This window comes from Episyrphus balteatus, chromosome 2 (genome assembly GCF_945859705.1).
Source record: "Episyrphus balteatus chromosome 2, idEpiBalt1.1, whole genome shotgun sequence".
NCBI classification, from domain to species: domain Eukaryota; kingdom Metazoa; phylum Arthropoda; class Insecta; order Diptera; family Syrphidae; genus Episyrphus; species Episyrphus balteatus.
Genome location: NC_079135.1, coordinates 128,711,670 through 128,727,654, shown reverse-complemented (window position 1 = coordinate 128,727,654; position 15,985 = coordinate 128,711,670). Strand labels below are relative to the sequence as shown.

The 15,985-nt window shown below is 33.5% G+C and overlaps 2 protein-coding genes across 2 annotated transcripts in view; both read right to left on the bottom strand.

Moving 5' to 3' along the window:
* Positions 1-15,985, bottom strand: part of LOC129908198 (dolichyl-diphosphooligosaccharide--protein glycosyltransferase 48 kDa subunit) — a 383,207-nt gene that overhangs the window by 156,108 nt on the left and 211,114 nt on the right. The window lies entirely within an intron of this gene.
* On the bottom strand, positions 234-2,291 carry LOC129908194 (uncharacterized). Its single transcript, XM_055984544.1, has 3 exons — positions 1,736-2,291; positions 671-1,668; positions 234-617 (listed from the first exon to the last, which is right to left on the bottom strand). The coding sequence occupies exons 1-3, from the start codon at positions 2,067-2,069 to the stop codon at positions 303-305; spliced, it is 1,647 nt and encodes a 548-aa protein (XP_055840519.1). The 5' UTR covers positions 2,070-2,291; the 3' UTR covers positions 234-302.

Here is a 15,985-nt window from a genome sequence, read left to right as displayed (position 1 = left end):
TTTGAAATCGAGAAGAGAATTTTACTTCTGAGAAGCGTTTAAGCTGTCATGTTTTTGTGAATAAAACGCTTTCTTTCAGAAGGGTTCTGAATGCTTCCGGACGCTTCCGGACGGCCAATCGAAAACGACATAAGTTTCAGTGATAGAAATTAAAATGTAGCATATTTTAAATACATAATTCAAAAGAACAACAAAGAGTCACAAATTCAATAACTTGCATTCACAGGTAGATCATGTAACATTATTATTGATTAAATATATTATTTGTTTATTTAATTATCTATTTATTTATTTATTTAAATTTAACACAACATTCTAGACTCCTCATTGGCCAAAACCTTTAGAGCCCATCTATCAGTTTTACCACAATTCGTCAAAGGCATCTCTGGAATTATCTTAAAATACCTAACAATCTGATATTGTTCTTTTGTAAGCTTATCTTTGATTAATTTTCTAAGTTCTTCTTCGATATAACTGGAAAAATAATTTCTCTTTAATACAACAAAAACAGTTCCAAGTTCTTCTTGGGAATTTTTCAGATTTGGATGTCCAACTAGAGCCGATGTCATAACATTTGGATGACTGTTTATGATATTTTCGACATCGCTTGGAATTAACTTGAAAAGAAGGAATCTGTTATACATTTTAAGACAAATTATTAACAACTTACAATTGTTCCAGAAGACCTCACCAAGTTCTCGTACCGTGCGACAATGTTCAATGAATTATTGGAATCCATATACGAGTAGTCTCCCGTATCGAACCATCCACCTTCCAAAAATAACTCCTTATTGGCTTTTTCATCTTTAAAATATCCCAAGAATGGAAATACCGATTTTAGGCACAATCGCCCCATTTGATTATGTCCTAACGATTCATTATTATCACCGATTATTTTTGCCATAAGACCATTTTTTAAAGAACCTCCTTCCGCTCCATCATCATCCTTAACATGCTCATCGGAAACAACTACACCCGCCATTTCTGTCATTCTATACCCGTTTATGACCTTACAACTGGGAACAATCTTTGCAGAGTATTCCACCAAAGACTTCGAAGCACTTTCGCCACCTATCAAAACTGATCTCAATGAACTTAAACAAGCAGGGTCTCTGGAAAATTCGGTAGCTTGCAAGACACTTAAGTAACCCTTTGGAACGTCGATATAATGCGTTACCCGATAGTTGGCTATAACATCTCTTCCATCTTTGGCTCTTTTATCATATTCAGGCCTTGAACTGTATATCCTCAAGGATCCATAAAATGCTGGTTGCATCATAAGCAAGACTTGACAAATCCATCGCAGATCATTCAAACAAAAGACTCTACTTTCTGAATCAACTTGCCACGAATTGTACAAGCCTTGAATAATCATCGCATGGGAAAGCTGAATTATCCTTGGCATTCCAGTGACACCTGCAGTGAACATATAAGCTGCTGGCACTTTAGTAGGGTCTCCTAAATCAGGTGGCTGAAAGCTCTTGATGTTAGAAGTTCGTTGGAAGAGCACCTCATTGACGGAAATAGTTTCCGATGAATCTATGCTGAGGATGTGTTTAAGATTTTCAAGCTTTATGAATTTGAGGGCCGTGAAGAGCTGAGTCATGTATTCTTCTTCATAGATGATAACAGTTGGATCAAGCATTCCTAGATTATAGCTTATGGCATCTGAATAGAAAAAAAATAGGATTTTACGTAAGGACCTCAACTTTTAGGGAGTATTGAAAAAACTCACCATGATCAAGGTTTGTTTCGAAAAAATTCACAGGTGCTCCGATTGTGTAACAGGCGAACGTGATCGGAGTAATTCTTTCATTCGATTTTGAATACAAAATAACGACGTCCCCTTTTTCGACACCTAAACCCAATAAGTTCTGAGCAATGGTTATAGTTTGTTGTCGAATATCCTGAACAGTAAGTCGAGTTCCATTGTCATGATTTATTTCAAAAATCCTTTTCGGATCGCTTTGGCTGAGATTTGTCAAAATTGTCTTTCCAAGACAAGATGGACTGATCTTGAAAGCTGGTGCCTTCCATATTTTTTCTGATTCGATAAATTCCGTTGGCATGTGATCGGATTCAATGGAATTTTTTCACTTAAAAATTTACGTAATCTAAAAAATTTATATTTTCCTAGGAAATAAACTATAAAGACTGATCTACGACAGATCTTCTTGATAGACTACAGAACTGTATGCATTTGGAAATTGAAATAACCAATTTTATTTTGTATTCAATTCAACTACTATCTGTGCTATGTTGTCTATCTCTTGTGTGTACGCGTGTTTGGATCTTTTTATTATTGTTTTTTTTTCTTTGCTTACTAATTAAGATCAAATAAATTTTTGTCGCATTTCGGGGGGTGATTCACATCTGTTCATTAAAGTGTTTACTTAATTTTGGAATTTTTTTTTCTTATGTTTTGATAAAATATATAATTTGATTTAAAATGATTCATTTTTAATTTATAAATGTTGATGTTGTCCTTTTATAGTTTTCTTTTGATATCACCGATAGACCTTCTGTTGAAATATAGACTAAATATAAACATAAAATTTCAAAACAATTATGAATAAAATCAACAATTAAATCAAATTTGAATTGCGCACATCTCTATAACTCAAGAAAGATACAAAAAATAGTAACAAAAACCTGAACAAATATTTCCTTATTTTATAGGTACATCTACTCAGAATTTCGAAGTCTTAACCAAATCAAATATGAAGCAGAGATGTATAATGCAGTTTAAAGTTACTTTTAAAGTTAAAAAAATCATGTTTGCAATTCACACGTGGTAGAAGTGAAACCTTAAAAAAAAATCATTTTTCTTGCAAAAAAAAAAAATATAAAAAATCTACCTATTTGTATTCTATCACTTTCAAATCCATTTTTTTTATATGACAACCTATATAAATTTTATATCATCTGAAAGCTTATTGTCTAAGCTCAAAGTATATCGATCAGGTCTATTAGACATCTACAAAAAGAGCTAGAATTTTTTGAACTCGATCAATTTCCATCAAAAAAAGTGAAAAAAAACACGTATTTTTGTCTTCTCACGCTATTAAATACATTTTTTCCCTAACAACCTATAAAAAATTTTACACCATCTGAAAGCTTATTGTCTTAGCTCAAAATATATATATATATCGATCAAGTCTATGAGACATCTACAAAAAGAGCTAGAATTTTTTAAACTCGATGAAATTTCATCCAAAAAGTAAAAATAAACATTTATTTTTATGTTCTCATGCTATTAATTCAATTTTTACTTGCGATATAGGTACTATATATCAAGTTATGCATTCGTACAAAAAAAAAAAGTTGAGATAACATTTTTCCATGACATTACGATGGTAGACAATGCCAAAAAAGTGGGTCCCGGAAGTCCGTCTGTCTGTCTGTCAGTCTGTCTGTCTGTCTGTCTGTCTGTATAAGGAGCTACAGCCTAAACGGATGGACCGATTGATGTCAAACCTGGTATGCAGCGTTATTTGGCGACTCTCCAGAGGAGTTTTTGGAATTAATTTTTTTGGACCAAAAATAACGGTACTTGTCATATACCGATTTTAGTAAAATTGAAATATCTCGAAAACGGCTCCAACGATTTTGTTTAAAAAATTCAAGTGTTAGTTTAAAGTTTAGGTCTATCTTCTAATGAAAAAAATTTTGTTTGAAAATCATTATTAACGGTACCTGCCATAGAACCGTTTTTTTTCAAATCCGATTATCTCCAAAACTGCTTATTCGATTTCAACGAAACTTTTTGTGAAGAAGCATTTATATAATTTAAATATAAGCCAAAAATAAAATTTTGGAAAAAATAATTTTTGGATTTTTAAAAAAAATTTGAACATTTTTTTTTGAAAAATCAAATTTTCGAAAACGGTACATTTAATTCTTTTGAAATTTTGTTTTTAGATGTTGATTAGTGATTTCTACAAAATGACATACCAATTTTATTTTTAAACTTTTTTTCCAAAAAATTATTTATAAAAAATTAGTTTTTTAAAAAACGGCTCTAACGATTTTGAAAATTTTTTTTCTAAAAATGCATGTTAATATATCAATCAAAACTGCATACTTGTTTTGGAGGGCAATTTAATTTCAGATTTTATTTTATTTTTTTTTTTTAAAACGAATTTTATTTTTTTTTCCAAATTTCTATATAAAAAGTCTTAAAAATTTAAACAACTTTAACTCTAAGAGCAAGTGCGTGCGACCCCAGTCGTGCATTTTATTTTGTTTGACAACCTATAAAAAATTTTATACCATGTGAAAGCTTATTGTTTCACCTTGTATAATGATGTGTAAATCTTATTTCAAAGATGTCTACAAGAGAAGTTAGAATTTTTTAAAGTCAACCATGTCGAATTTCCAGACTGAGATTACGGTACTTCCTACACTGATAGCTGGTCATCGCCAACAGATCTCCACAGGTGTTTTGAGGTATTTTTAAATTTTTTTCAATTTAAGATTGTGTTACTTGTAGAGCACGTAACGTTATGTGTGATATATCAAATAAAAGGTTATGTTATCAGCATGCGTATTAAAGTTAAATCAAATTTGTATGTGCACTAGATCAAAAGATATAACGTGTGTTGGAAAAGAACATCTTTTTACCGTTATCTCCGAATTTTGAATATGAAATTAATTGAAATTTTGTACAATTATAATCTACAGTACAAATTTCATTCATCTATCTATTAAAACAAAAAAGTTATAACAAGTTGAAGTCGTGTCGCGTTTTCGTTTCCGTTTCATCTTCTTTCAAATCACTACGATACTAAAGAAGTTTTCACTTCAAAAAATGTATGCTTATAGAAAGTTGGATCAAATTATACTTTTTTAACAAATTGAGCCTGCAAAAAGTTATTTTCGTTTAAGAGTTTATCTCAATAGTTTACATCCAATCCAAATGAGATAAATGGGTAAATGGGTTGATGATTTTTGTGGAATTTTGCGCCATTAGACTTATGTATACGTTTAAAAATAAACTGAGCAAAACTTGTAAGACCTTGTCTAAAGGCAAAATAAACATTTAAGTAAGCTTAGGTATCTAAATAAGCTTAGAGGAACAATTAAAAAAAATTTTAAATATAACTGAATGTGTTTTGTAAATACCCGTTACCCGAAGGCTGAAGGAATCAGAAACGGATTTTTTTTAAGTCTTAAATAACTTGTGAAAATCATTTGAAAATTGTTATCCTATCGTCATTGAAATAATAATATTTGCATACATTTTAAAACAACATTTAAAAAAAAATTTAACTTTCAAATGCTTAAGGTTAGTTAGGAGTATTTTTAATTGAAAAGTTACCACAGTAAATTAATACAAGATTTTCATTATAGCTTTTAAAAATAATTTTGGGCTAGTGGAAAACAATTCTGAGTTGTTTTAACTTTAAAATCGACCGACGTACAGTGTAATTTTAAGAACAGGATGGCGGTCTTAATTGGCTCAACTTAAACACATATGTACATACCGTTTTCGTTTGGTATAGTACTATAATTCTTAGAATTCTCAGCAACTGGCCGATTCGAAACACGAAACTAACAAATATTAACAATTGTAATAGAAATATGTCAAACGTTTCCACATTGAGCAATATAGATAAAGAAGTAATTTATTTGTCCCAAATTACACTTTTCTTCTTTTCTTAACATAGATTACCATCCTTTTTTCTTTCCATTTACTTTGTCATTAAATAACGATCTTATTCCGTAAATCAAACAAAATTTTGTAATGATTAAATTAATGCTTTGAAATTTAAATTATTTAAATGTATGTGTGCTTAGTACTTAGTACTTAGTTGGGTAAAAAAGTAATATTTTCTTTAAAACTGATGCAGCTGAGTAAAAATTTTTGAATGAAACAAATGAGAAAAATTAAGATTAGTAGTCACGACACATGAAAAACCGTCACAGGGTGACCATTTTTTTCGACTTTTTTTCAAATGCCCATAACTCACAAAATAAATGGCTGCGATTTTTTTTATTATTTTTCTGATAACTGTCACCACCTACTCTATCTACCGTTTTCGTTTCGTTTTATTTTGTGGTGTTTGAAAACAACTTAAACAATATTTAACACTTTTGTCAGTACAAAATGTAATTTTCTTTAAATTTGCAAGTAAAGAAACATTTTCGATTACAGTCTTGATAATTTATTATTGACTGAAGTTACTTCGCTGAATTTTCTTCAACCCGATTCAATTCATTAAAAAAAAAATTGTCTATAAAGTAAAAAAGAGACCCATCCCCTAAAGTACATCGCAATTACTAAAATTAATGATATCCAAGCACTTCAAACAAACAGCAAATGCTACAAATTTCAATCCAATTTTTCTAATCAATTTTCATGTTCATGTTCATGCTCATGCTTAAAATAGTTTGGTAGCAAAATATTGGACATTGAATATAAATGCTGCATCAATGAGTTTTGTGTTTACAGATTAGCGAGCGCACAGGATAAACTTTATGGTGCATCATCCCACCCATTTCATATAAAACAGAGAGGATTAGAGTTTAAAAAACAAGCAACAGTTTTGTGTATGTGTGTACACGACACGCGTGCATTTAGATCGTATTTTAATGATTCGATTATGATGCGATGAGGCTGATGATAAACTAACAATCAAAATGCAATTCTTTGGTTTTCGATACCAAATATTGATTGTTTATAGTTTTTGTTGGCTAAGCTATAGAATAGATGCAATGCTTTTGCAAAGTACATATAGTGAATAAAAATTAATTTGGCAATATTTACATTTTGAATTGCAATATCTCTATCACAAGGTAGCTGCTCTCTAGGTCTCTGATGATGATGTAGATATTTAATTAGAAAATCATCATCGTTGGATGCTTTTATATGTAAGCAGATTGTTGGGCGGGCTTAAATGTGGGGAAAATGATGATGACGATTAAAATGATTGAACGTCAGAATCTGAAAGTAATCAGAGTTTAAGTTGATTCTAGTTACCGTTGGATAATATTATATCCATGAATTTTTTTTAGAAACAAAATTGAGTGCATGAGGGTTTGAGACCCGAGTAAAAATAGAAATTGAATTTTTAAAGAAAAAAATAAAACAAATTTGGCCACAGCACCACAGTTGCACCACCACCGTTTGGCGGAAAATGTCGGCGCACCACTCACCGCCGCACCACGACTGCATCATCACCGCACCATTTCATTTTGTATGAAAAATTCGGAGAACTATGATACATAATTTTGGATTATTGAAAAATAAAAAAAAAAACTACCGACGAAAAGGAGATTCGAACCCAAGCATCCGGAGCACTTTCATATAGAAGTCCAACGCTTTAACCACTCGACCATCAAGTCATGTTTGTATTAACTGGCAGTTTGTTACTTAAGTCTAAATAACTTTGAAGATGACTTAAACATTTGTATAAGTAGGAGAATAGAATTTTTTGCGCTTGTTCACCGAATTTTTCATTCAAAATGAAATAGAGCGGACGTGGTGCAGTTGTGGTGCAGCGGATGTTCACCGAATTTTTCATTTAAAATGAAACAGTTTGAACGTGGTGCAGTCGAGGTGCGGCGGTTGTTCACCGACTTTTTTCATACAAAATGAAATGGTGCGGACGTGGTGCAGTCGTGGTGCGGCGGTGGCACATCGAATTTTTTTCATATTTTTTCATTTTTTTCAAAATGAAACGGTGCGGACGTGGTGCAGCGGTGATGCGGTTGTTTAGAAATTTTTGATCATGGTGCGGACGTGGTGCAGCGGTAGTGCGGCGACTAAGAAATTTTTGATCATGGTGCGGACGTGATGCAGTGCAGTGATAATAGTGCAGACGTCGTGCAGCGGTGGTGCGGCGGTCAAAAAGTGCTGCGGACGTGGTGCAGCGGTGGTGGTGCGGTGGAATTCCATTTTTACTCGGGGACAGACAAAGTGATTTATAGAAATTATTATTCAAAACTCCACACCCATATTAGCATAATGAATGTTAAAAGTGCTGACTATGATCTTGTTATGCAATCTCCTTTTTTATGCATAATTATGCAAGGATTTGAAAAATAAATATCAAATAAAATAAAATTGTCTGTCTAACACATATCGCATTATCCATTTGAAAATTGTCACTTCAACTTCTCTAATCCACATTCATTGCAACGAAGAGCGAACTAATATAATTTCGCAACGACTTCGTTAACCCCACTATGGATGTCATCGCATCAGAATTTCTTAAAAAAAAAAAACTAGAAAAAGAATCAAACATATGTCTTTTGTGAAATGAATTCTAGTTCTTTGCTATGTCGTCATATATGTAAGAAGAACAAACTTAAGTAGGTACGTTAAAATCCTTTCAAAGTACTCGCATTCCATTTGGAATAATTGAAATCATTGCGAAGAGAAGCGCCGAGTTGCGTCGCGTCGTCGTGTCATTGCAAAGCTATATCCAATGGGTATTTGTATTATACCAACCCGACCCCTCTCTTCGCGATTCTCTAAATCGCGTTGCTTTTTTTTTTTTTTTTTTTTTTTTTTTTTTCAAAAATCCTTTATATGCTAATGTAATTATCCAAAGTACATTCTATTGCCATTGCCACCACCATCATCAACATGAAAATGAGGATTCTCCAGCCAGCCAGCTTTTCACATCGAATAATCGGAAGGACAACGAAGAAGGATAATAGTAATAATCTAAAGACACAGATAACAACGAAGAATTTTTTTTTTCTTAGTTGTTTTTTTTTTTTCTTCTATTTATAAGATGCGGCGGTTGCGAGAATAGAACCAGGGATGGATTGATTTAAGACGAAATCTATTGACAAAACGATATTTGTTTATTTGAAACAGGAACTTAAATTGGATACAGATTTTAAAATTAAAATGTCTTGTAAGACAAGAGTGGTCCATAAAATTAATGAAGACATCCCCTCAATCGTCTCCAAATAAATAAAAAAAAACCTCTAATTCTTTTCAAATTTTTTTCTATACCCCTTTCTATCGCCCTGTATCAAAGTGAAACTCTTGTTCTTGGACTTTGCGTCTTATTTTTTTTTTATTATTTCCATATATTGGCTTCATCGATAGCGATATGGAGAAAGATAATTTAGTTTAGGCGCTATTTTCCCCAGTTTAATAGAAGAGATATAGATTTGTCATTTGTTCTTCAACTTAGTTTTTTTGAAGCAAGTTTTCTTACAGAAACAGAAGTAAAAATAGAAATTGAATTTAAAAAAAAATATAAAAAAATCTTGAAAGCCGCCGCACCACAGCTGCACCACTGCCGTTCGGCGGAAAATTTCGGCGCACTACCGCCGCACCACGATTGCACCACAACTGTACCACGTCCACACCATTTCCTTTTGTATGAAAAATTCGGAGAACCATGATACATAATTTTGGATTAATGAAAAATAAAAAAAAAAAACTACCGACAAGAAGGAGATTCTAACCCGAGTATATAAAGCACTTTCAATTAGAAGCCCAACGCTTTAACCACTCCACCATCAAGTCATGTTTGTACGAACTGGCAATTTGTTACTTAAGTCAATATATCTTTAAAGACGACTTAAACATTTGTATAGGTACGTGCATAGAATTGTTTTCATTAAGAATGAAATGGTGCGGGCGTGGTGCAGTGGTACAGCGAATTTTTTTTTCATATTTTTTCATTTTTTCAAAATGTGGTGCGGCTGTTTAGAAATATTTAAAATGGAGCGGACGTGGTGTGGCGATTTAGACATTTTTGATCATGCTGCGGACGTGGTGCAGCGTAGGTGCGGCTGTTAAAAAGTGCTGGGGACGTGGTGCAGCGGTGGTGCGGTAGAATTCCATTTTTACTCGGGATGAACTGGCAATTTGTTACTTATGTAAGTCAAAATAACTTTGAAGACGACTTAAACATTTTTGTAAGTATGAGAATACAATTTTTGATCATGGTGCAGACGTGGGGCGGCGGTGGTGCACCGATTTTTTCATTCAAAATGAAATGGTGCAGACGTGGTGCAGCGGTAGTGCGGCGGTTTATACATTTTTGAAATCGTCAGACGTGGTGCAGCGGTGGTGCGTCGGAGTTCCATTTTTACTCGGGAATTGAATAAAAATTACTTAAGAAAACAATGCTTAAAAATTTGTAATTTGAGTAAATTTCACTCTCACTAACGGGTGATACAAAACGCATTCCTTATAAATTATTTTAAAATCTAATAAATCCGGCCCTGACTCCGTCGCGATATAGTTTGGCTGAGACAAAATACAAAAAAAAAATTACAAAATATTTTCTTGTCGAATGCTTATTCAATTTCTTTAAAAGGACATCTCACACCATCATCGGCATCATCGTTATAGTGGTTATCATTGTGGTTCTGTGTTGTCTCTCGTCTCGTCAAAGAAGAAGTCCTTGGTGCGTTGTGGCAATCATTATGCGGTTTTGCATTATTTTGTATATTTTGTTGTGGTTTTTATCTTTATACACTTTAACTTTCCTCCTCCCTTTTTGCGGGAATGCAACACAACCAGAGAATGTCCTTATTGAATTCCTTTTTACCCGGTGTATATCTACTTTTTTCTATTTATTTAGTTAGTTTGTGTTGTTGTAATGCTTCACACGACCAAAGCGAGTCGTTTGAAATTATTTTTTAATGCACTAAAAGTCATTTGCATCCAATTTCGCATTAACTTTGACTCTAAAGGTACTTTGCAAAAGCAAAAGTTGGTCCTTTCATGGTCCAGTTTGCCTGATGCCTTGCCTGCCTTGCCTGCCTGCCTTCCTACATGCGGTTTGTGAATTATCCTTTGATGGTATGAGGTTTTGTATTATGGCATAGAGAAGAGCACTTTTTTTTGTGTTGATGATGATCATAGCATAGTATAGTTGTGCAAACATTAAAAGTGTCATTGCATTCGGTTGTAATTGCACTTCAGTGCTCAAAGGACCCTCCAAGGATTTCAAGGAGGAACTTTTTTCGTGTATACACTATTTTTGTTCTACTCTTTATTTTTTGTGTGGGTTATTTATTTTTGTGAATGCCGCGCCAAAAAGATGTTGTACATCATTTTGCATAATATTTCCATTAAAAATCTGTGTGATTTTTGTCGAAGTAAAACCATAGTGTCGTCGTTGTCCGCACATTCAAAAAAAGTTTTTGGTGCAAAAAACTAACAAAATTACATTACAAAGTGGATTGGCTTGAATGCGCGCTGATGCTGCGATGATGATGATCCCCATCATACTCTTTGGTTGTGGATAAAATATAAATTCCTGTACAAATTGAAAATTTCACAACATGACCAAGTTAGTTTGCTGCGGATGATGGTTTGAGGTGAGCCGACAGTTAATTGAATTTTAAGGTGTAAATGTCAATAGTTGTATAGTGTTTATATAAGGCTCTAACCGGACAAACATGAAATCAATTTGGCTATCTGGCAAATCTAAATCGGATTTGAGTCTAGCGCTGCAGCATAGTCATCAGACGGAACGAGTCAATTAGATTGATATCTAAATCCCTCCAAGACGTTGACACACCTTTCAATTTGATTGGCTTAATAAATATTTTCCTTAAACGGGTATAGGTAGCGCTCGCAATCAATCGAATTCGAGGTGATTTTATGGAGCGAATTCGATTTTTTTCATTTCGGGTTGGAATTTATTTGTGTGTTTGTTGATTTGAACTGCAAGGAAATAGATTTTTTTTTCACAATTAAGCTTGATTAAGATAGTTATTTAATTGAAATAGAAACTAATTTTAAAGACAGATTATAAGTTCGTGCTCAAATCAAGTATTCAAACTATGTCACCAATTGATAAATCTTTTAAATGGAGCAAAAGAAATAGGACTGTGAGTGGTCGTTTTGATATGTTCGTTAGACTAAAAGAAAATTCTATAGCGCCTCACCACCGCTGCACTACGTCCGCACCATGATCAAACATTTCTAAGCCACCGCAAGACAGCTGCACCAAGTCTGCACCACGACTGCACCACGTCCGCACCAATTCATTTTGTATGAAAAATTCGCCGCACCATGATAAATAATTTTGGATTATTGAAAAATACAAAATAAAAAACTACCGACGAGGAGATTCGAAGCCGAGTATCCAAAGCACTTTCAATTAGAAGTCCAACGCTTTAACCACTCCACCACAAAATCATGTTTGTATGTATGAACTGGCGATTTGTTACTTTAGTCAAAATACATTGAAAACGACTTAAACATTTGGACGTGCGTCGTGCAGTCGTGATGCGGCGGTGGTGTGCCGAATTTTTCATTAAAAATGAAATAATGCGGACGTGGTGCAGTCGTGGTGCGGCGCTGGTACAGCGAATTTTCTTTCATATTTTTTAATTTTTTCAAAATAAAACAGTGCGGACGTAGTGCAGCGGTAGCGTGGTGGTTTAGAAATGTTTGATCATGGTTCGGACGTGGTCTGGCGCAATAGAACTTTCTGATTATAGTGCGGACGTGGTGTGAATAGGTGCGGCGGTCAAAAAGTGCTAGATACGGACGTGGTGCGGCGGAGTTCCATTTTTAATCGGGAATGGTTCAAAGAACAAAAACACATAAAATTTATATTTGTATGAGATTTTTGTTTCTTTTAATTTTCAGATTAGTTAAGTTCATCAGATCAGACTTTAAGTCCACAAGGGTTTTGGTTATCGAAATAAAAATATCCTTTTGTGAAGTATCGAATTCGAAGTCAGAAAAAATTAATCAGCTCCAGTTTTTCAAATATAAGTACCGTTAGAAAATTAGAAGAGCATTAGGCTCTGTTGGCATTCGACCTTTGGACCAATTGTGCACCTGATCTGATAACTTTTTATACGTATGGCTGTTGGAACTGACTTCATATGATTCGGCCTTTAAGATCTATACCACAATGCTAACAGGCTCAGGCGGAACAGGATAAAATGAGTCACGTTTTTTCGTGGATGCAGCCGGGTTTCATCGATTTATAAGACATGTTATCACGTCAAAAACATACCTATACAAAAATTAGTTTGCGAACTTTTGTTCCAAAAGTGCATGAAAAAAAAAACTATTTAGCAGGTTTAATAAACCTTGACGGTTTAGGTACGATTCACTTTATTTGTTCATTAAAACATGACATTGCTTAGTATTGATAAAAGAAATAAAATAAACTCATTCTACAAAATCAAGAAACAGTGTTGACATACCTTTATGTATTTCCTTTCTTGTATTTTTTTTACTAAATTTGCTTTGAAGACATGAATTGGCTTAGGTCCACCCAGATGTTTTAACTAATTTCCCCCCAAAGGATCCCTCTAGCTTTTGTCCTATGTATACCCAAACACATTCTCTTTGTTAAAACTTTCGTTTATCCTGCGGTATTGTAGGACATATACTCTTCTTGTATAACAAAAACAGTCTGGGTTTGTTAATGTAAATTTCCTCAAAGCAAAAAGTTAGGTACATCTTCTATCTTAGTTGTGAAGTCATCACATTGTTCCTTGGGAGTTGGGGAGGAGTATTATAGGGAGGAATAGCTAGCTGATGGCATTGTTGGTGGCTGTACACAAATGAAATTATATAAAGCTTCGCAGCTATTCCTTCCCGAAGAAAAACCCTTGGGATAATTTGAATTCGAACTAAAGGCGAGCGCAGAGGAAATGTTCTTTTTTTCAGCTTCACTGATCTATTTGAATTGAGTGAAAATTTGTGAGAGAGCCTCCCTAAAATTTCCGACGGCAAAAGTTTTCGCAAGCTTTCAAGAGCACAATCAACGTGTGCAGATAAGGAGGGGGGTTTTTTTTTTGGGGTGGATGGGATACTCTGTAAATGTAGGGTGTTTAAGAACGTGAACAAGGGATTGGGTAATGAAGTGCTAACAATGTCCTTGAAGTTCACTAATTGACACATTCCGATATGGTTTGGGTGACCTTTTTTTGTGGAACTGAACTCGTCTCCAAATAAAATCACTTTTGCGTGCCTTAGAGCCTCCAATCCAATATTACTATGTTTGTTTGGATATAAGAGTAGGTATAAACTTTCTATAGGCTAGGCAAAGAGCCTCTTGCATAGTTGAGTGGATTTTGGTCTCCGGTTAACGATAGCTTTTCGCTAGAATCTTGAATTAATTAACGATTCAATCGTGACTGTTTGTCTTGTACTGGTACAGTCCTCCTCTATCGTTTTAGAGAAAGAACGAGGATGAGCAAAGAGAAATGACAACAAGGACGACAACGACCACTACCACTCTACCCTATTACCTCCCTCACCAAGACTATATAGAATTTCAGGCACAATGAATCAAAATGATATCCTGATGATGGTAAAGCCATCATGCAAGGGAATTGAAAACTTCTCATTATTTTTCATTAATTCATTGCGCGCGAGTATACCGGAGAAGCTGGTAAGCAACTTGGTTATTTGATCTGGCAATGATGGTTTGGGTTTTATTTTTTGGGTGTTACAAGTTAGATGGGTGGCAGAGAAGGAAAATGTCGACAATTATTCAAATTGAAGAAAAGTTATGAACGTCATAAATAAAGGCTCATTAAAATTTTGCAAAAGACGTTGTTGATGAAATGATAATAATCAAGAATTCATGAAAATGACCTCTTTGCGTCGCGTCGTCGGTCGTGGAAAAATTAAATAATCTTTTTCGTTAATGGACAAATCCTAAAATAACTATTTAATAGTAATTTTGAATAAAGGATAATGTTTTAATGTAAGTAGGTCAATATTAAATTAACTTTTAAGGTTCAGTTTTTGAAGTTGGAGAAGAAATAATGTGATTTCGAATCACAGATTTTATTTGTAGTAATGTTGATTAATTCTTGGTATTTCTCAAAATAGTGAAAAATTGGTAATTTGAGAGATACCTAGATTTTGTGCAAATTTTCATGAGCATGTTTCAGTTCTACCATCAAATCCATTTAAAACAAAATCGGTCTCAAGAAAAATAAAAGTATCCAAGTCAAATTCTGTTGGGGTTCAAAGTGTAAACTCTGTAAAAAGAGGAGGGGAGGAAGACTGTCAAATTAGAAAATTATAGTACAGGTAAAATAGGCATTTAAAAAATAAAAAATTGGTTCACTCACGGAAACTTGGCGAAAAGATTGCTTTTGGGATAAGAAGTAAGGATAAAAAATGTCTATACAAAAAAATTGGGTGGAAGGGTGTTTTTTCGCGGACAAGAGGGTGAAGGTTAAAAATATAGTGAACAAAATTGTTTGTAGAATATCATCATATGACACATGCTTTTAAGGTATTTTTTGATGCTAATCTAATGACATAAAAGTGAAGTCAATACGATTGCTCTAAGAAAAGTTATAGCCGATTAAAAATAAGGGTGCTTGTTTTTTGAACTCAACAGATAAAATATAACCGATGTGACCATGTGAAAAACATGCTACACTGATGAAATTCGGGATGAAGGCTGAAGGTTTTAGATAAAGCAGTTACAAAGGATTCAAAAAGTTCCTAAAAATGTTTTTGGTGAAAGGGTGTTTTTTTTAATGGGTTGAGTAATGTGTGAGAAAGGTATCATAAGAGGTGAAATGTATTTTATAAATTTTTAAAACTTGTTTGTTTGGTATAAGAACTAAGAATCTATAAAGTGTACAAAATTATCTTGTGTGACAGATTGTTTTTTTTTTTTGTAAGAAATGATGAAATTCGGAATTAGTACCACAAAAACTGGGAAAAAATTGTCACACCAATGAAAATTGGAAAAAAATGTTTAATTTATAGCAGAAACCAAGAACCCAAGCAGTCTATACAAGTATTTCAGTGAAAGGGTGTTTTTTTTTTTTTGGAAATAGGGAAAATCCGCGATAAGTCCGATAAAATCAATGGTATAAAAGTTACCCTTACGAAATTCATTGAATATTTATTGTCTTTCCCATGGGAATTACGAATAAAAGTATTTTATACATTTTTTTCATGTGAAAGAATGTTTTTTTTTTTAGGAGTAGAGAAAATATGGTTATATTGGAAAAATTGAATACTAATAGTGACACCCTATTGAAATTCAGCAATAAACTT

Excerpts from the sequence above, each read along its gene's own strand:
- LOC129908194 (XM_055984544.1), bottom strand. The coding sequence starts at position 2,069 with ATGCCAACGGAATTTATCGAATCAGAAAAAATATGGAAGGCACCAGCT. Across the intron at positions 1,669-1,735 it reads CGAAACAAACCTTGATCATG|ATGCCATAAGCTATAATCTA; the intron begins GTGAGTTTTTTC and ends TTTTCTATTCAG. Across the intron at positions 618-670 it reads TGAGGTCTTCTGGAACAATT|TTAATTCCAAGCGATGTCGA; the intron begins GTAAGTTGTTAA and ends CTTCTTTTCAAG.